Source organism: Acyrthosiphon pisum, chromosome A1, assembly GCF_005508785.2.
Source record: "Acyrthosiphon pisum isolate AL4f chromosome A1, pea_aphid_22Mar2018_4r6ur, whole genome shotgun sequence".
Taxonomy (NCBI): Eukaryota; Metazoa; Arthropoda; class Insecta; order Hemiptera; family Aphididae; genus Acyrthosiphon; species Acyrthosiphon pisum.
In genome coordinates, this window is record NC_042494.1 from 3,786,771 (window position 1) to 3,810,103 (window position 23,333).

The 23,333-nt window shown below is 30.5% G+C and overlaps 1 protein-coding gene across 2 annotated transcripts in view; it reads left to right on the forward strand.

The window, feature by feature from the left end:
* The window catches only part of LOC100159668 (mucin-5AC), a 24,522-nt gene extending 1,189 nt beyond the window's left edge, over positions 1-23,333 (forward strand). Inside the window, exons 1-5 of one of the 2 annotated variants that reach the window (XM_008189183.2) lie at positions 7,714-7,845; positions 17,950-18,057; positions 18,126-22,312; positions 22,380-22,491; positions 22,566-23,333. In XM_008189183.2, the coding sequence (XP_008187405.1) occupies positions 17,997-18,057; positions 18,126-22,312; positions 22,380-22,491; positions 22,566-22,708 (4,503 nt within the window). In that variant the 5' untranslated portion in view covers positions 7,714-7,845; positions 17,950-17,996 and the 3' untranslated portion in view covers positions 22,709-23,333. Of the gene's footprint in view, positions 1-7,713; positions 7,846-17,949; positions 18,058-18,125; positions 22,313-22,379; positions 22,492-22,565 lie in introns of those variants that run through there. The other variant, XM_001948687.5, reaches the window with a different exon arrangement.

The window sequence follows — 23,333 nt, forward strand, 5'->3', positions numbered from 1 at the left end:
TATTAGCAATTTGTTTACAGTTATATATTATCGAAATGGGGTGATAAGTGATAATTTGTCGACGTATTTTATGCATATTGGAATTTTTTGTTTTTTATGTTTATACAAGTATTTCATATAATTTTTTTAAATTATATATAGGTAAACGGTAAAATATTGTTCAAAAGTGATTTATACGACTCATATAATTTCCAGAAGTTAAGCAGTGAAACTGGAGGGCCGAATTTGGACAATCTGTCAAATATAATATTGTCATATATTCAGGTTTTAGATTCTGAACGGAGTGAAAGAATTGTATTGGTTTTACAATGATGTGTGATTTTTTTTGTCTGTTAGCAACATTTCGGATAGTAAGCATGCTTCGATTTTTGAGATCAGCATCTTTCAAAAGGTCAAAATTTAAAATTTCAAGTAGTTTTAGAAAGTGTCAAGAAAAACTACCAAGAAATTACGAAAAACCGCAGGAATGGGATTTTAACTTCTAACGATTTTTTTATCACCATAGCAACGAATAAAAAATAATAATATTTGAAATTATGATCCGACGGAATAATATTATGTTCCCGTGTAGTGATAACATAATAAATTAGAGTATAGGGACGTAAGTAACTACTTCAAAACTTCACCAAAAAAAAAAATGATTTTACTGACTCACATTTTTAGTAGTTAACCTATTTGTTAAAAATGAACAATTTATCGCAACTATATTATAACGGCGTTCGCCGATTTTTGTTTAATATGTACTATCGATATTATAGGACTACGCTAACCACTCAGAATCGTTTTTCGTACACAATGGTTTATCATTGTATTCAAATATAACACATTTACACATCCATTACAACTACTGTACAGCAGAGCGGTACCCACTTGTCCACCTTTTTTAGTTTTTTTTCTATAAATGTCAATAATTTTTTCCATTGCGTCAAACAATTGAAAATTAAATACAAGACTCCCCACACATTGTTATAATATTAGCTTAAAAATATTAAAAATACATAGACAAGATTTTTTTATAAGCTTTTCAAGTTCAAATGTTGACACAATTTGTAAAATTAAAAATGTACAAATTATTTTATTTTTAAAAATGTATAAAAATATGTTCAACTATATTATATAGATAAAAGTTTGATTATCTTTATCTAATTTAGATTTATTTATATACAATAATCTGTATCTTATCTAGATGACATTTTCGTTATCTATTTTAAACACTGGACACCTATAATTATACAGCGTAGTGACTTCCACAATTTGTTTTAATAAAATTCCTATTTGTTGATAGGGTTATGTATTGGCTGACTGTTAAAGTATTATAAATAGTATATTATAGTATAAAAAACAAGTACACTATTCTTTAATATATTGCAAACAAACAGTGTTCATATTTTTTAACGTTTGAAATAAACGATTGATTGATACACAGCAGTACTTATATACCTAGTAATAGTGGACTAGTGGAGCGTATTCGTTGAATAATAATTTTGTGTTGATTACATTGATTACATTATACTTGTCTATGACGTTTATACACTTATTTACGTAAATTGAAACTATTGTTTCTGTTTTTCAATGAAATGTTTATAATACCTGAACTACAACTAAGTATTATATTATGTAGTTTTCTGAAATCAATTTAAATCTCATTATGAATCTTATATTATATTTTAATGTTTTATAAGTTTATAAGTTATAACATACCTACTTGCTGAATTATCCGGCTTCACCCGTCTACAGGTTTGAAAGAAATTGTAAGGTTAGAAACACCTATTTAATTTAACCGACTTTATATATGTGTTAAATAATTATTTACATATTTTTTTTAATAGCATCGTTAACGTTGAGTTCGTAATTTACATGTAGGTTTTTTGTATTATATTTGAAAACACATTGTTTATTTCTAGAACGATATTTCGTTCATAACCTTGTTTTGACCGTAAATAACTGTAGAAGTAATTATTTGAAGTTTTATAAATAGTTATACACTTATTCTATATTCGATTCTGAGTGGAGCGATGAATGTAATTATTATTTACAATTATGTTTTTATCGTGTGTGTGTACAAATTTTGTTCTGAGTAACACGAAAAGTAGATTGTAAAAAAAATGCTTTAATTTTGAACTTTGGGGGTGACTTCTGATAGAAAACTTCACTTTTAAGTGGTAAACATAGAATGCTCTGTACTTTTTAAAATGCCTATTTGGGAAAAGCAAAAATAAATATTGACACGGCAATGTTTTGCTATTGCTATGTTTTTGTGATTGTTCAACTCCTTTTGGATATAACACGCTGTGGAAGCAATGTCTTTTTAAGTGTAAATTATATTATATTTTAATTTATAGCCCATCCCGACCGGCGTTGTCCGTGAGATTCGCTTGTGATTATGCCAGCAATATATTATCAGGTAAGCAACTACTTGCGGTAGGTCTCGGACCTCGTGTGGTGCATACGTAAGTGTATAATTTAACTCTTAAGTATCAAAATATGCAAACAATTTGGTTCACTTGAACTGTAGTTTGAACTCTATACCTACATTCTGTAATAAAATACACAGGCTTAACGCATTAATAATAATAATAATTAATATTAAAACCAATAGCAACCATTTATAAACAAAAATTTCCATCGTAAATCCCAAAATCCCTGTTTGAGGACCTCCACGGGTTTGACCTCTTATTTACCTTTTTTCGTGACAAAATGTAACTTATCTTCTTACCCAAAGTCTAATTTATCTCTGTACCAAATTTCATCTCAATCGGATGAACGGCTTAAGAATGCATAAAAGACATAGAAACAAAAATAGAAACATTATTTATGTTTTATAATATAATATAGCTATATATTATGTAGGTACCTACTCAAAAACTACTTAACTAATTTTGTGAAAATTTCAAATTATTGTTGGAGGTAATACGTTCGATTTATATCCACCACAGACGAATTGTCGATCTCGGTCAAATTAGTTCACAAATTTAGGTAGGTACACGGACGCAAATTTTCCCTTGAACTGAGGTACACCAAAGTCCAAAACCAAGATACACCTATTATAGCTGGTATAGCACTATATATTTCATATTTTTTGATTTTTTCCCGGACGAAGTCGGGTTATGCAGCTAAAAATGAATGTTGGTTCATCTGAAGTTAATAGACTCAACAACTACTGGACCGTTTTCTATAAAAGTTATATCAATAGATTTCTTAAGACTTGGAGGGTGTTTAAATCTTATTTTTTTAACTCCTGTAGGTTTCTCAAGGGTAGCTACCACACTTGATTTTAGATTCTGAGTGGAACGATGAATGTATTGATTTTACAATGATGTGTGTTTTTTTATTTTTTTTTTTATTTTTTTTGTGTCTGTGTACACGATAAGTAGTCGAAATAATGCTACGATTTTCAACTTCAGTATCTTGTTCGATCAGAAAGTGAATATCGTTGGTGCATTGGGGAGGTCAAAATTTAAATTTCCCAGTAGTTTTCAAAAGCGCCGGGAAAAACAAAAGAAAAATTAAGGAAAAACGGGAATTTTTACGCAAAATCTGTTTTCGAGAAAATCGATTTTGGTTTTTGGTGTAACTTTAAAAAAAATGACCGTGGATGCATGAAATTTTGACTGAATGTTTACATTTCCATTTTCTATACACGATAAAATTTTCAAAATATTTTGACTTATTTTGAGCTCTTTACGGACATTGTCAGTTTTCATTTTTTTTTAGTTTTTTTTCTAAAAATATCAATAAAATTTTATTTGTTGGATAAAAAAGCTTGAAAATTTAATAGAAGGCTCCTAGTATATTGTTTCAAAGGCAGATGAAAAATATTAAAAATCGTTAGTCACAGTTTTTTTTTATAAGCATTTAAAGTTCAAAAAATGACAAAATATGGAAAAATCACGAAAATTTGCAAATTATTTTGAGATAAAAATTCCTAAAAATTTTTCTTTTTAAGTCCAAGATTTTCAAATGTAATTCAAGATTCCTTATAAGGGTATCTACCTTTATCAATAAAAAAATGTCTATAAGAAAGTCAAATTCAATTTTTATGAGCGTTTGAAGTTCAAATTTTTACAACATTTGGATATTCACTCGATTTCTCATGTAGCGATTTTCTTATTTTGTTGTAATTCAAAAATGAATAACCATAGATTCTTGAAATGTATATCATATGCTTATTTTATCAATTCCTATACTTGATAAAATTTTCAAAATATTTTAACGTGTTTTGTAAGCTGTTTACGGGCAATTTAAAAATTGTTTTCTAAACATTTCAACAAAATTTTATTTGTTAGGCCAAAAAGCATAAAATTTAAGAACAAAGCTCCTGATATATTGCTTAAATATCAGTGTAAAAATACAAAAGAATGTTTTTTTTTATATGTATTTAAATTAAAGTTCAATTTTTGATAATATTTAAAAATAATTTATAGTTAAAACTGTACAGCAGAGCGATATCCACTTACCCACCTTTTTTCCTATTTTTTTTTAGTTTTTACCACGTTTTTGAAAATAACTCAATTTTTTTATTTCTACCATTCCCTCCACCAAAAAAAAAAAAAATATAGATTAATTTTCTTATCAGCAAAAAGATGCTGAAGTAAAAAATCAGACACCAATATTGTTTTGCTCCGATCAGAATCTTAAAAAATAACTTAAAAATGATAATAATAAACTAGAAGTTATGTATCTTATTAACTTCAAACGTTTTAAGAATGCTAATGTTTTAAGAAAAAACTGTCATTGTACCTATATATAAATGTTAAATAAATAATAAACATAATTTAATTTAACGCAATTTTTTTCATAAAATATTGGGTGGGTGGTTATAGAATAAAATCTTTGCTCCTTGTTTGAAAATAGTTCGCCTCACCACTGATTCTACATAGCATTTTTACACATAATATAAGACCACTTATAAAATAAAGAAATTACCTAAAAGTACCAGATAGACTCGAATTTCTAGCGATAAACAATAATATAGTCACCCTTGAGCATTTTGTAAATGGCTTTTAATCTAAAAGTACCTACGACAAAAAAATATGTATAAAAAAATACAACATTGTAAAACCAATTCGTTTAATGCTTTACTCAGAATCTAAGATTATATAGCAGGTATAACTAAATAAAATTTAAAAAAAACAATTAATCGGAGTTGCTTTAAGTGACAACCACACTAACTAGAAGCAATTAGATTTCTTCAAAATGTCAACAAATATTATTGTAAATTGTAAGGTATTCAAATACAATTAAATCTTGTGAAATTCCATTGGCAGTGGATAATATTTTTATTAACATTTTTCACAATCAGATCCAGTATAATAGTACGTCTTAAAAAAAATAATTCAAATACAAACATAATTGGTTAGGTCATCGCTATGATTAGTACAACAGATAATAATAAAATACTATTTTTTCCTCGATTTAATATCTTATGAATAATAGGTATAAGTGTATAACCAGTACAACGGTAAAGTTAGACGTTCAATATTACACCTCCTACTATGCAGCTGATAGGTAACAATATAATATATATATATATATATATAAGTCTCTCGATTTAAAATTAAAATCCTAATTTGAGTAATACAATTCTATAGGTGTGTGTTTAATGTCACAGTAAATAAATTACACTATTCAAACGAGAAACAAATTTTAGGTTTTGTTTCTCTTTTATATTTTTAATTAAAAAAAAAAAAAAAACAACATCGGAATCATCCCAATAGACGGACAACCGACAAGGTCTATAGTTTAACACAAAATAAGCAATTAATAATTACTATAGTTTGAAATAAATTTTATTTTTCAAAGTTACGAGATAATTTCACAACGACGCGCGACGTCGGGAATTAGGGACAACAATCATTATTTTATATTCAACTTTTTATACATCTTTTATGCGACGTAAGTATACCTAAAGATGGTAATTACACAACAAAAATGACTAACGCTTTCATTAACATTTATTTATATAATACTATCAATAAACAAATATATTACATATTTGATATTATAATATAAATTAAAATAAATTCCAAACTATCAGATTTACTATAAATCAGTTAGCATTCAATTGGAATGCTAAATCTTTTATTACGTTTCGTATCTACTTATAATACTTATAATATGTGTATAATCTTCACCCTGCATATTTTTAGTAAGGAAAAATCGTTCACGAGTCTTACAATTTAATAGTTAAAACGTGTCAATACTTAATAATATTGTTATACAATACAATTTACGAATAGGTACCATCTGAAAATTGGAATCATATTATTATTGAAATTATTATGACGTTACGCATTTTGGTATATTATTATGAAGATTTAAAACATAATGGAAATTGATTTAAATTAGTAAGTTATAGCCCGTAGGACTAAAAGTACAAATAATTTGTTTAGAGTTGTGAAGGTATCTATGACATTTCAAAAATACATACCTATAATATTTATTATGATCAAATGACAAATATTTAACATCAAACGTGTACATTGTATGGTTATTTTTTATTAGTTTTTCCTATTATTTTCGTAGCGACAGTATAAAGTTTATTGATGTAGGAACTCTGTAGGTATATAGTAAACATAATATACTGTGTACTGTATAGAAACACTTAAACACACAATGAAGGCTATTTTGTATTTTTTAAATAATGTTTATACACAAATAGACGAATTATATGGTTTTATATACCATATTAATTATAATTGATATGATTTTATATAAATAAACATTTCTTTGTTAATTTTAAACAGAAAAGACACCGAACCTTAACACTATTTTCCATATCGTTACATATGACCAATCCCAACCTCAACCTAAATAATATTTAGAATACTCGTTCATCGTTAATTAAAATAACGTAGGCACCTACCTACCTATAATGTATTGTGCTGTACTTTTTTATTTTTTGCTAGATGTTAGTATCAAATGATAGAATATCATATATATATATATATATTTATATGTTATCTATACAATTATAATATCATTCATGATATAAGACGTAAATCTTATCAAATATGTACAAATAAAGTGTAATATTACTTTAAAATATGTTCTAATTAATTATGCAAGTAGATATACTATTTGTGTAGTAAAATAAATACATCTGTAAATAAAGTATTTTGTTATTTAAAAATTATCTGTTTTGGAAATTGAAGTTGACTTTAAATAGTTTAAAATTTAAATATTTTGAGGTACATATTACGTATATTTATTATATTAACTGCTATAAATATTTTATAAATAATAATCTTAATAATTTGAAATTGTATTAAGTATCCAATTGTGTTCTTAAATTAGAAAGTTGCTTTTTTTAAAAAATGTATTCAAATTAATATCTATTGATTGATGATTAGGTACGACTAAAACTGTTCTAACTTTTAAGGTACCTATGTACACAGCTTGTAATTCACAGGTATACTTAAATTATATATATAAAAAATAATAATAATAGTAGTTAAGTTTAAAATGATAATAGTATGTTCTTATAAATTTATGCACGCCAATTTGGAAATCCACCACCACAATATAATATGATAGTTGGTCAAACCACTCTAGAACCCAGAACCCACGTAATCAAAACGACGTCGGAACTTCGTTTTTTTACGATAAAGGGGAAGGGGCAAATATATTATTTTGGCGTCCGATGGTCGTCATGGGAACGGAGATTGGGTGCCGGCAAACGATCTGAGGCGATGGGTTTGAGGAGGAAGGATCTCGCGGCTATTTGTAGGGCGCCGAATGGATTGTGTTGCGAATTCAGTCGTCGCGGCGCTGACGAACAAGCGATATTATTCTAGCCGACGGTGACCTCAACGGTCGTGTATTAATACGTTCATAGACTCGCGGGTAAGTGAAAAAACTTTGATATTTTTAACTTAGGTATCACATACTTAACATTAAGGATATTTTATTTTATTGTTTATTATTAATATCTTACATTGTATAAAATAATACCGATAGGTTTGAAGAATCATTCAATCAAGTTAGAATTTAATGTGCAAAATTTGTTTCTCGTAATTTTTGTGGCTGTTGATGTAGGTATCCAATTATCAATTTTAAAATAACAATCATCTGACATAGTGTAAATATTAATAAAAAAAATTAAATAAATAAATTTAGTTAAAAAATATAATATTTTAATAATTTAATTTTATAATAAAAAAAATATCAAATTTGACACAAATAATTTCTTCGGACAAGAAATATTATTATTAATTAATACAATTTAAAATCAAGTTGTACTTGTGGACTACAGTATTGGCAAATTTGATTATGATTTATGATTATTATTCAAGCTAGTTTAAATTTCTAAATAATTTAACCACTCATAATAATATTATCCCTTTAAAATAAAACATACAAAATTAAGAAATGTATTCATAAATGTCTGTACTCTTGTAGCAATATTTGTTAATTACGAGTATATCTGTGATCCAAAATTGCTGTGTTTTACATTTTTTAGAACTCATTCAGTTCATGTTTCTTGCATGTTTTTTTTTGTTTAGTACTTTCGTCCAAAAAGTAAATATAGGTACACTGATAATAATATTACGAGAAAAATATTGCTATATTGCTTAGGTGGTTACTACGACATGATATTTCAAAAAACCTTTAACATTGATATTATTGTATAATATTTTTGATTATTATAATTTATCTTATCTGAATAGTTTTCCATAATACACCTTTGTTGCACATTAGTTACGTGTTATTCGTCCATTAATCGTATTTAAATATTATCGCTTTTATTTGTTCAAATCTGCCTACATTTTAATTTTTATCATACATCCCAATGCCAACACAAGGTTTACCGTTGACCGTTAAATTTTGTTAAAAGTAGATACATCGTTAATTTTTTTACGCTATTATTTCCCTGATTATCAAATAATTATAATCTACAGTTGTTTATACTGCGTATATACGCTTTGATAACGAATCTAATTATTTATTTATTTATTTATTATACCTATGTGGTATTGTTAAGTACATTGTATACCTATTAATTTATTATAATTTTTAACCAATAAGCCTCATAACACAAGAGGTTAAAGACGTATTTGGTCAAAGTAAAAAAATTTACGCATTTGAAATTTATATACCTGTTAAGAGGATTGAAATCGGTGATGATTTGCAACACGCAACTTAGGAATTTTATTCAGTTGTATTCGATTTCCAGCGCGTGCTCAGATGACTATACCGAGGTAATGATGCGGTAAAAATTGTTGAAAACAAAATCCTATGTAATTTTTTTTAGCATATATTACATTATTATAAATATAGCATATTTTGAAAAATTCGATTTCATCGTGTTCATCTTGGTTGGTGTTCGTAATTTCGTATAGTTAAATGATTATTAAATTACTGTTTTAAAATTACGTATAAGCATACAAATCCAGAACCTAATTAGATACAATAAAAACAAATATAGCCTATAGGACCCAACTAGTGAAGTGTTACCTACCTAAAATAATTAATTAACTTTGGGACCCAACTTGTAGCAGTCATATTTTAACGTGTTGATAATACTATATTATAGTATTTAAATAAACACCAATAAGAAGCGCCGCGACCGTATATTATAATGCGTTCATAGTGATAATATTGGCATAAGTATTGAGTTTAGAGTTTCCTAATTCTTTTAAATTGTATCAAGTTTCAAGTTAATAAATTAAAATAATAACATCCAATACATCGTTAAATTAAACTATAATTAGCAATATAAATAGATTTTTAGATGAATTTAGATTTTCAATTATTATTGCTTAAATTATTACCTATACTGAAGACGATAGGAGGTAGTATAACGGGTTTTTGATACTTTGTCAATTTAAAATAGAAACACATTAAAAAAATATTTAATCTAATTAATTAGATAGAGCTTCATTCGAAATTAAATTAACACGTCTGGTGCACGAACAAAAAATTAAATTTAGTTAAACGTGAATCAAAATAAAAATAAATACATTTTTATGTGACTTGATGAAATAAATTAATATACTCGGTATAGATAAGATGTTCAACTCGGAAATTCCCCGGCCAGCACGGTAAATACTAATAATATACATTACATTATTTACAGGTATAAAGCACGCATAACCGCATGGGTGATGTATACTGTATAATATATAGTACGCATACCCGGTTTAAAACATCTAGGTATATAATTAGAATGCGTTAGGTAGGTAATAGCGCTATATGCACGCATCGTGTCTGTCGGGTTGCGAAACGTGACCGCCGCACCGCCGACGTCTATCGCAAGGCCGGACCAGTTGGTTGTTATAACCGGTAGCTCGTACGATATTATTATTAGTTATTCCACCGTAATATAATATGTATATATATTATATTTGGTGTTTACGACACGTAATTTTCATATGGTTCATATTTTTCGTTTCGTTTTCCACTCATTCCGACGCCATCGGAACGCTGAAATACAATAATAATTATATCAATTGCAAATACGCCGGGACACCTGTAAGAGTGAATGATGCACATTTTACATTATATTGTTGTAGGACATATTTTTTCGGCGAAAACAACGTTAGAATCGTATTCAATTTTGTAACTTATTCTTTGACATTTTCGGTTTTTTTTTTGTAGCTCACTTCTGTTTTTCAGACAATGTCTTATCGTTGATTGATATTTTTATCAGGTTTAGCATTTTTGGGGATTCGAAATTCATATTTAGCGTATATTTTGTGATTTTAAATGAATTGTATATTTCACTGGCATCCGTGCATGTAAAATAATTAATATGTGATAACTATGATAATATTCGATAACTAGGTCTCTTGCTCTCGTCTCGAGACAATGGACGTCCGTGGGGTATCCTAAGACGGTGCATTATACTATTATTATTTATTATACAGTAGGTACATACACGGAGGTGCTTACACCAGCTATCGCGTACTCGAGGTACCCGCGGCTATTGCAATTTTCGGGAAAACTCGAGGCACCAAACGAATATTATTTGCATCAAATAATCTAACATTAGGAGGTACATAATATACAGTCTCAGGAAACCGTTAACCGGAACCAGAGGGCCCCGCATTAACCGCCTGGTCCGGGGGTAGGGACTTGTTGGGTAAGATGTGTCATTAGTCATTATACATATAATATTATATTATACAGTTTTTCAAACGAGACGGAACATTTTAATAGTAATAAATAATGATGTTATTATTACTTGTTGCGATCGTCGTATATATTATTATAAATAAAATGTAATACGTGATGCGCGCAAATAGGTGCTAAATACGAGTTTTTAGTTTTTACCTTGATGTTTTTTAACGGATCAGACGTTTCGCGCACGTGGTCGTTGATCGTTCGCCAATTTCATTGCGGGTATAATAATAATACAATATGAAACTCGTTTATAATAACATCTATTGGCCTACATATTATTAATGCGGTAATGAATTTCGAGTGCGCGTGGTTACCTGCCACCTATATAAGTGCCACCTAATACGTGTATGCAAATTGCAGTGGAATACGCTGTAGAATATGCCTAGCTATAATATATTGTAGTGCCCCGGGGCTGTGCCGGAGATGTGCTCGGGTCGGCATGCGTCAGACTCCATCGCTGTCGTTATAATTTTGCCCGGCGATTCTGCGACGCCTTACCTTGCATAAAATTATGTATATTATTATCATAGTCGTCGCACAAAATAAAAACACTATCGTCGTGTGTGTGCGATTTGTCATGAAACCAGCAATACTATATTATTAGGCGCGATGAGAGGAGGACAAACGAGTTCATCGACCATTGTAGCAGTCATCAATGTTGATCGTCTCGATTAGTATGACATTCGCACTAGTTTTATATATAATAGGTAAAACTATTATTGTTTTTGTTTCGATAACATCCGATGACATTTATTTGAAAGAAATTAAAACGTCTCACTTATAAATTAAATCATTTGTTTTATTATTTTTGTTAAATTATTTCAATCTGGCGTCCTTTGATGCATTGTTTAAATCATATTCTACAATGTATCATTATTCGTTACCTGTACTTAACTTTGGATAAATAAATATATATATATATTTAGGTATGCATGAGATATGTCAATATGACGTGTTCTCAATAAGGAAACATACCTTAAAATAATACATTTTTATAGTCTTGAATAATATTTTTTTGTAATCAACTACTGTAGGTATTGAGTAAGCATAACAATTAATTGTAAATGACCCAAGTGTTCTTGCACTTTTATTTGTTCAAAAAAATTACTTTGTTGTATGGAATTAATATTGTTAATACGTAATTAAATTGACTAGCTGGTACTTTATAGTTTTATTCGAAAAGATTTTAATCGTTACATAGTATAAACAATACGATAGTAGTATATTATTATTGTTTATTATTTTGATTAGGTACATAACGAGTAATAATATATACACAGAGACAGAGGTGATAGATATTACATTGTATACACGTACCTTACTTAAAATACTATTAAATTAGCGATTCTGAAGGACCATATTATAGAGGTAAACGCACATAAAAAAACATTCCGTATTAAGGCATAAACACGATTTAAATAGATATTATTTACAACGTAATTTATTCTATTGAACAAACCGTTATGCTCCGATGCTGAAAAAATGCTACACTGCTACTTGTAGACCTTAATACGTTATTGTGTAAACCTGACTATAATATTGTAGATTTGGTACTTAGTAACTTTGTAAGGCATCATAGAATAACGATAAATACCTATCATACATTTTGACAATTCACGTGTTGTAAGCACGGATGTAGACACTTACAGACAGATTCATCGTCGTGCAAAGCCATAGCCTTGCTGAAAAACAAAACGATCAAAATTATATTATATTATTATGTTTTGTATGATTTATCAACAGTTGATGGTATTTATTAGAAAAATCACGAGTAATACCAATTATAGTACATGAATTGGCGATATTAATTTTTATAAAAATTAAAAATTAAATATTTCTGTATAAAAAGCTGGTCAAACCGGACCAAAATTTTTTATTTAATAATAAAAGTTTTTTTTTAATGTATATAGGTATTTATTGAAAATTTTAGTAGGTGTTGGTAAACATTTTATTATGTTGTTATTATAGTAGTTTATCTGTTATTATTTCATTAATTAATATATTTTGATTGGTTCATAGATCAAAATACGGGAATGGTAGTGAATAATATTTATAAAATATATCGATTTCATAGCGTTCGGTTCAATATTTATTTTTCTTTATTTTTAATAGTTCTAGTTGAAGCGATTAGGTACACAAATCATTTTTCTATGCAAATGAGAACCGTCTTTTTATAATCGGTGGCTTTTTACTAACGTCAACCAATGGCAAAATAACTTATGGACAAAAAAATAAGAGAAATAAAAACGTCGCACAGAGTTAGGTTTTACGTTTTAACGATGCGTGCATGTGTGGATTACTTGCACGGTAAAAAATGGGCCGTGTCTTTCAACAAGATATCTGATACATCGGATACAGGCAGAAATGGAAGCAGAAAACACACAAGTGGGGGGGAGGGATATCATACAATATTTTTGTTGTGGTTTTTACACAATTCTAATACTCCTAGAATCTCATAAAATAATATAACAATACTCTTGTGGGTATATAATATTAGTATATGTAGGTGTAATGCAACGTCCAAATAGGTAAAGTATAAAGAAAATATACATAAACGAAGCACTGAAGTTCAATAATAAAGATATTTAAATCGGTACCGGGTATGGGGAATTGATGTGCAGAACTTACGGAAACCGGTTTACAGATTACAAATCGTCAACTGTCGGTGAAAAAAAATACCACCGAATTCCGTGTCCCGCGTATAGTAATATTAATTGAATTTAAAACTCAAAATACGTATAGGTAATCAATTAGGTGCTCGTCAATTCGTTCCGAGTGAGCAAACATGACATTTTAGTCCTGCGATATTGCGCCGCGGCCGTGGCGGTTTTTCCGAAAAGTGTCATTAGCCGTACGGAAATCACGATTTAAGTACGAGTGGTGTACAGTGTATACACGACCGTCGTACGCGTTGCACGTAATTATTATGCACGAATTACCTAGGCAGTATATTATGCTCGTGAAGTGTTCGACCGGTGCCGAGTCCCCGTGCCAATGTCAATGTCGCGATTGTATAGACTATATTATTATAGGGAAAGAGAGGAGAGACAGACGACCGGTTGTTATAATAATATGCCGGATTAGCTGGACGACAACACGTCTTTACAATAATATAATACGATGCGCTATCGTAATATTGTCATAATAAAATTATATTACGCCCGGTTCGTTTGTTCGACGACGATCGACGAGAACGGTTGTCCAATATTGTTGGACGCATAGTAATAATTGTATACGCAGTCGTGGGTATTCGGGCTTCGGGCGATCTGCAAACGGCATAGAGCACCGATCGTCGTTCATCAGCGGCTATAAGCTTTGGATAGTATTTTCGTGGCGTGGGTGTATGCTGTGGGTGGAGTTTAATTCCAGGAGCCGGTATCAATTATATGTATATAATTATATACGTCCCGTACTTGTTGATAATCATAATATCATAATTCATTGATAACAGTAGAATTTTAAACCGTTTAAAGAACATTTCGTGCTTAAAAAGTTATACACAGTGCATCTCAGTGACGTAATTACGGGAATATTGTGCCCTTTGCAGGTTTGTTGTTGCCGTTATTGGTATGTCCTGGTATGCTTTTGCACCTGTTGAAGCTGAACTTTAATTCTATTAAAATATATTACTATTTCATTGTTTCGTTAATTTTGTTGATAAAAGATAAATAATAAAATAATCTTATATGTTATAATTGTGTATAACTTTTTAATTATAACCGTGTCATTATCATAGACTACATTTAAAACAAATTCGATTTTTTTTCAATATAACTATTGTAGTTTTATGTGCATATAAAGTATAGAAAATAATATGGTAGGTACAATATTGTATAATACACAAATTATGTTGAGAATAATTTTGATGGCTTTAAATATGACTTAATTTGTCCTTATGATTATTATTGGACCAATGAATGTTTTGCACTAGCTGAAATCGTATGGAATTAAGGCAATGATGCAACGCCATGGTTGGTGGAAAGGAGACTTTTATTTCAATTTATGTTATAAGATGAAATTGCAACCAATATTTTATGGGAATAATAATTATTATACTCTTGTGTTCACTTACTATAAGTGTTATAATGTTATATTATATATTGTATTATTGTATAATTGTTTTCAAAACAATCATATTTCAAATAACCTAAATCACCAAAAGTAAAATAAAACTAGCTCCTTAATTTCATAAATTGAATCAAAATATACTATTCATTTTTATTTTACCTGTCTCTTATAATAATTAAATAAAACTGTAATTAAAGTGATATTTATTATATACATTTAGGTACTATTACATTTTAACAAAATCGAACATTCTTAAACATTTGTGAATATAAATAATTATTTAATTTATAACAACAATAAAATCAAATTTATAATAATTAATAACTTATAATTACTTATTTTAATTTATTGGTACATCATGTAATATTGATTTTTATAAGTTATAGTATTAAACTATAGGGCATGTTGATGTTAGGGCAAAATAAGTTAATTCATAAACTATATAATTTTAGTCCCCTTAATTAAATCAATCCAAAGTGGTGCAAATATTAATCAAGCTTATTGAAAATATTTTCATATTGCTTTCTAAAGTTTTAAAATTGATTTTTATTTTTTGGTGTGGGGGAGGGTGTAGTTTTAGTTGGAAAACGAGAATTGTTATCTATACAATTGACTACTAATAAAATCAGAAATATTTTTATCAACATTCTATTAACCGAAAAATTTAACTTATAATATCATCTTCAATAGAAATTTATAATGTATTACTTCCTCTTCGTGTACCTACTATATGTTTAGAAAAAAGCATTTTGTATATATACGTAAAAATCGATGCGAATACGCACTAGACCTTGATCGCAGAGTATCCAATCCTTGAACCTTGATCATCATTTTTACTATTCGCTAGTCGCTGCAATGTCATCACGTCATCCACACACCATTCAAGTTTTCATGTGAATCCAATTGAAGCTCATGACATCATCATTATAGCTAGGTACATGCCGTTCACGAGCTATATTGACACACAAAAATAACACGCACGTACACGCATACATTCTGTACGTGTTTAGGTAGGTACGATAAACGTGACTTCGATTATAAAAAAAATATAATGTTGGCCCGACTATTTTGGATAAATAAAATATTTAAATGCAACAATATGATTATTTATAGATGTCATTTTGAGCGTTTAAAAATGTTTTTAATAGAATATAAAAGAAACCTGACAAAATAAAATAAAAATATCAAAAGTGAAAGTAAAACGAAAAATCATAATTCGTGTGGGTCTTAAGATTTTATTTTACGGATAAACTAAATAATATGTTATTGACTGACTGATTAATTATCACATATTAAATTATCAATCGAAATAATAGTTATAATATAGTAGCACTTAATTGGTTTGTATATCACGTAAACAACTGTGTTAACATGTTGTCTACTTTTAATCAATTATATGTACCGACCTACTCAAACAAATTATGAGCCACATATTCGAATTCTAGGTAGGTATTATTAAGTATAACTTAAACATGGTTTTAAATAATAAAATGTTTAAAATAATTGCTAATATATTTTTTTTTTTTATATGATTTAAATTTAAATTTCTACATTGATCTCAGTGCTGTTTACAATTAGCCATTATGAAATTTTGAAATACTCCTTACTGTTCAGAAAATCATAAAATTACCAATATGGTTTACTGCTGTCAACAACGTGATTTTGTGACTCATATAGAACCCGATGGCGCTTCGTCCGATTTGCATAGTCATTTCGGTCAACGGCCAACCATGACCTCCTCTCTTCGACCTCATAAAACACGATCTGGTCGTACGAAATATCAAACCCACCTCCCCCAGCTTTACTTTCTCGTCTACTTCCGTGTTAATTTCTTGTACTCGTACGTACATTTCTCGGATAAACACATTTATATTCATCAGCTAGTACGCCTTCTCTAACATATTTGATAATAACAAGACATTCATAATTATGTATTATGTTTGTATGTTGTATAGTCCTATATAGTGTGCTACATAGACCCATAATAATATATGGATGTACGTAAAATTATGAATTAAGTTAATATTTTATATTCGACTATTTGAAGTTATAATCGGATAAATCATACTACATAATATAGATCTTTCAGATTAAATTTTAAATTTTGACTTTAATATGTTTATATCGATAGGATCCATGCAACATGTGTACATATAATTTAAAAATAGCCATCAGCATTAGGAACCGATTCAAATATAAGTAATGCAGGTTATTTTTTTATACCTAAATAATTTAGCTACTTATGTAGTCTTAAATAATATAATCACCCCCGTTGCAAAATCCTATGTAACAGATATTTGTGTTGAATTCGTGTGTAATTAATATCAGATATCTACCAAGCCAAATATTTTTTATTCACACGATCATTAATCATGATTAAATAAATCTTTAAGTGCCTACTATCGTTTAACCTGATAACTGTATTTATCATACTATTACCAGTTATTTAGGTTAATCAGTTAATTTAATATGTGCCAATTATTTTATGTAAGCAGCGTAATTTCAATTGATGCAATTTTATATTCCCTTTAATATCACCTATAGAGATTCGCATATTCGTATGGTTATAACCGGTTTATGATTCCGTTATTTTAAAAGATAGGATATTTGCATATAGTATAACATTTTTAACCACATGTAACAGGCAGTTTTTTCTGACGTGTAACACTAGACAATATTTTACGGCTGAAGTAGTTTTCCGGCCAATGAGTCTATCAAAGAGTTAAATGTATTTATTTATAATTGTTTTGTTTTCAGGAAGATTTTTGATTATATTATAACTAAGTCACGAATCATATACAATCATGGTGGGTTCGATGAGCCGAATCATCGTCTTAGTATGCATGATTTACTATTCGACCTGTGGTATGTCTTAATGTAAAACATTAGCTATAAACAAAAAAAAAAAATGTTTTTCTTATTTCGTATTACAGACGTAACTAGCAGAGAATCGAGAGCTAATTCAAGTCCCACAGAAGGAACTTTTAATTGTAAATCAGAAGGATTTCATCTAGACCCGTCTGACTGTACGTCATTTTACAGATGTGTTAACTTTGGAGCTGGCACATACTACACCAAGTTTAAATTTCAATGTTCTCCTGGAACTGTTTTTGATCCAGAAAATTCTGTATGTGTACATCCTTCTTTTTCTAATAGAGAAGAATGTAAAAATGTACAATTTAGTAATCCCGAGCCAGAACCTAGCCCAGAAGAATCTAATTCATGGAATTCACCACCTAACAGTGCTCAAAATCAACCAAACACCAATAAACCAAATAACCCAGGTTATGGTTCAACCGCTCCCGAGTATTTAAGTCAGCCATCTTCAAACTATGATTATGGGCGCCCACAGACAGGTTATAAGCCAACACAAACTGAATACGTTCAACCTCAGTCACCACCAAGTTACCAACCTCCCCCATACGTACCACCACAACCAAACTCGCCACCAAGTAATTATAAACCTCAACAGTCAGGATATGTAGAATCTCGACCGCCAAGTTACAATCAGCCACCACAATCTGGTTACATTCCAACTTCGTCGCAAATGGCTCAAAAACCAAATTATAACCAACCTCCGCAATCTGGTTACGTACAATCATCATCGCCACCGGCACAACAGTTCAATTATAATCAACCACCACAATCTGCTTACAACCCACCTAATCAACAATCTGGCTATAATCAACCACCACAGTCTGGTTATATACCACCAAGTCAACAACCAAGTAATAATCAACCACCGCAATACAATTATGTGCAGCCTGTAGTATCAACGCCACAGCCAGATTATTATCAACCATCGCAACCAAATTACAATCAACCGCAATCTACTTACGCACCTCCAGTTCAACCAGAAGATGGCTACAATCAGCAATCGTCGTCAGAAAGTCCTGAAAATGAAGTAGATAATGAATTACCTGATCAACCAGAAGATACAAGTTCTAGTGGACCAAATTGTGTGTCAGAAGGATTCCATCCATACAATGAAGGTTGTAGTAAAAAATTCATAAGATGCGTCGATAAAGGTGATGGAACTTTCACCAAATACGAGTTTGACTGTGGTGAAGGAACTTTATGGGATGATAGTCAACAAACATGCAATCATGCTAATCTAGTAAATTGTGGAACTACGACAGCAGCAACACCTTCCACAATACAATCAGATTCTACCGTAGCGCAGCAAATAACTACAGCCAACCTATGGTCTAGTTCAGTGACATCTAATTCATCTATGATGTCAAGCTCAAGTTCAAGTTCTAGTAGTTCTTCTAGTAGTCAGTTTTCAACTTCAGCTGTTACTGTTGGTCAAGCAACTGGAGGATTTAACCAACAATCGTCATCACAAGGTGCTTCTTCAACAACGGCTGCTATGAATCAAGGTTCAAGCCAGGGTGAAAGTTTTAGTACAAACCAACAAGCAACTAGTGCCGCAGCTAATCAACAAACAACTAGTGCCGCAGCTAACCAACAAACAACTAGTGCCGCAGCTAATCAACAAACAACTAGTGCCTCAGCTAACCAACAAACAACTAGTGCCGCAGCTAATCAACAAACAACTAGTGCCGCAGCTAATCAACAAACAACTAGTGCCGCGGCTAATCAACAAACAACTAGTGCCGCAGCTAATCAACAAACAACTAGTGCAGCAGCTAATCAACAAACAACTAGTGCCGCAGCTAATCAACAAACAACTAGTTCCGGAGCCAACCAACAGACAACTAGTGCTGGTTTTAACCAACAAACAACAGGTGCCGGATCTAACCAACAGACAACTGGTGCCGGATCTAACCAACAGACAACTGGTTTTGGATCAAATCAACAGACAACAAGCGAAGGATCAAATCAACAGACAACTAACGTTGGATCAAATCAACAAACAACTGGTTTTGGATCAAATCAACAAACAACTGGTGGTGGATCTAATCAACAAATAAATAATTCTGGAAATAAACCAACTTCACCAATGTCATCGACATTAAAACCAACAACGCCTATTTATACAACAAAAAAACCACCAGTATCAACGACTCCAAAACCTACTACTAATAAACCAACCACTTCAAAGCCGACAACTCTGAAACCAACCACTCCAAAACCGACAACTTCAAAACCAACCACTCAACAACCGACAACTCCAAAACCAACCACTTCACAACCGACAACTCAAAAACCAACCACTTCAAAACCGACAACTCAAAAACCAACCACTCAAAAACCAATTATTTCAAGTACCACACAAAAAGTCACGACGACTTCTCCGTCAGTATCTACTTTACCAACTACTACAACACAAAGAGCCACTACAACAACTACTAAAAAACCAACGCAATACACTTCAACTGCTAAACCAACCACTCAGTCAACTTCAAAACCAACTGTTACAACAACAATTAAACCTGTGAATTCTAAACCAACAACGGTTGCTTCCACGAACAAACCATCATACCAATCATCAACAACTATTAAACCAATAGGTCAGCAATCTACGAAAACTCCACCTACTACACCTGTTACCACATCATCATCTACAAACCATCAAACACAACCACCTACATCAACAGACACTTGTGCTACAGAAGGATTTTTCCCAGATTCTAAAGATTGTAACAAATTTTATAGGTGTGTTGGTAACGGAAAAGGATTTACTAAATATAACTTTAATTGTGGGCCAGGAACTGTTTGGGATCATGTTAATAATGTATGTAATCATCCATGGGCAGTGGATAGAGATTGTTCTAAATCGGGTTCATCGGCTACAACTGGATCAACAGAATCAACTGTATCTAGTAGTTCTGAAAATCCAATATCAAGTCAACCTAGTAACCCAGAAACATCCACGGCATTGCCTACTAGTCCTTCCCCCCAGACATCAGTAAGTAGTCAAACTACTCAAACCCAAACTTCAACATCTACTTCTAGCCAACAGACATCTTCAAGCACAAGTCAAACAGTTATATCCTCCAATAATTCGACTGCCCCTTGTAATACTTCACCAAAGCCACCTAGCAAAATAGTGTGTAATGGAAGTGGATTTTTCCCTCACCCAGACGACTGTAAAAAGTTCTATAGATGTGTCGATTGGGACGGTGATAAAGGTGAACGATTTTCTGTGTACCACTTCGATTGTCCTGAGGGAACTATTTTTGATCCTAGCTTAAACGTATGTAATCATGAAGCTTCTGTATACCCTCCCAGAGATTGTTCTGGATCAAGCACTCCGCAAATCAATGGAACTAGTACTCCTGCTACTGAAGTAACTACTACAACTGAAGCAAGTACTATAGTAACAACTGATGGTCAAATTGAAACTACAGGACCTTCTGAAACGAATGAACCAGAAGTGAAACCAACTTCAAGTATACCTGAAACAGAATCTACTACATCAAGTCAACCAGAAACTTATCCACCAACAACTAATCCAACAGGAACTGATCCAATAACGTCTAGTCCAACTGAAACAACGACTAGTCAAATAGAAACTAATCCACCTACAACAAATCCAACGGAAACAAATCAATCCACGACTAGTGAGACAGAACCTTACTCACCAACGACGAGTCCAACAGAAACAAACCCCCCAACAACGAGTCCGTCAGAAACAAATCCTCCAACGACTAATCCATCGGAAACAAATCCACCAACGACAAGCCCGTCCGAAACCAATCCACCAACTACAAGTCCATCAGAAACAAATCCACCGACGACTAATCCATCAGAAACAAATCCACCGACGACTAATCCATCGGAAACAAATCCACCTACAACAAGTCAAACAGAAACAACAGATTCTGAAACAAATCAACCATCGACGGAAACATTACCTGCCACAACAACTTCACCAGAAACTTCAAGCTCTACAGACAATTGTCCCACTTTGGATCCTGATCAAGTTTCATTAGTGTGTCCAACCGGTTTTAGAAGACATCCAAAAAATTGTAACCTATTTTATCAATGTACAATAGCAGCTAATAATGACATAAAGGTATTGGTCCTCGCGTGTTCAAATGGTACGTTCTATGACCAAAAAAGAACTCAATGTTTACCACCAGATGAATCCGAATCATGTCCATCAATTGATGTACGCCGGTTAGAACCACTTGAAGAAATACTACCAACTGTAAGTTATTACAATCGAGTTTCCAAATATGCTTATATTAAAACTTATTTATGTTTACATTAAATAGGTCCAGATTCAACCTTACCGGCAGTTATGTCCATCAGAAGGAGCGTTTGGTTCTCCAACTGATTGTCAAACTTTTGTAAAATGTAGTAGAGATGCTAGAGGAATTCTCAATGGTAAAATATTAAATATGAATTTTATTAGTATCTCGATCAATTTTTCTATGTAATATATGTTTTGTTTATTTTAGGTCAAATGTTTCAATGTCCCGAAGGTCAGAGGTTTTGGGATACATCTAAGAAATGTGAAAAAAATAAGATAATTCCCATGTGTAATAAACTCGGCCCTAAATCAAATTGGCAAACGAGCCTAGCCCCTGTATTTACTAATTAATGCAATTTAATTTTATAAACCAACATTTCAAATAATAATGTATAATTAGCTCAATCTAAATGTATAGGTATTAGTTTAAGATTATAATAATAATTAATAACTAATTAAGTATTTAAATTTAATTTAGATTAAAATTTGTCATAATTTTGAAAAATGTTTCAAAGATTTACCTAGGCAACAAAAATACAAAATATAAGATTGATTTCCTAGGTCCCTACATTTAGTTTGTGAGAATATGAATAGAAAAATATCAAACTATATGTAATAGTACCTATCAAGTATTAGATATTAGGTTTCTAGGTATTAATCTATTATTAATGATTATTTATAACAATATAATATTCATGTTATGAATCATTGATTGAATAATATATTAATACCTACCTATAGTTAAAGCCTACGCACTTGATGTCAAAAATAATGTGCCATACTAGACAAGTATTTTTGCTTAAAAGTTGCATAAATCTTTGAAACATTTTTTAAATATTACAAATGATTGCGTGTAAGTTAGTTTTTAATTTTTTTATACAATATTGTGATAATTTTACTGTTCAATTTTTTTTATCTTATTTATAAATGTTGTACATACATTTTTTACAAAACATTAAAAATACATTAAATAATT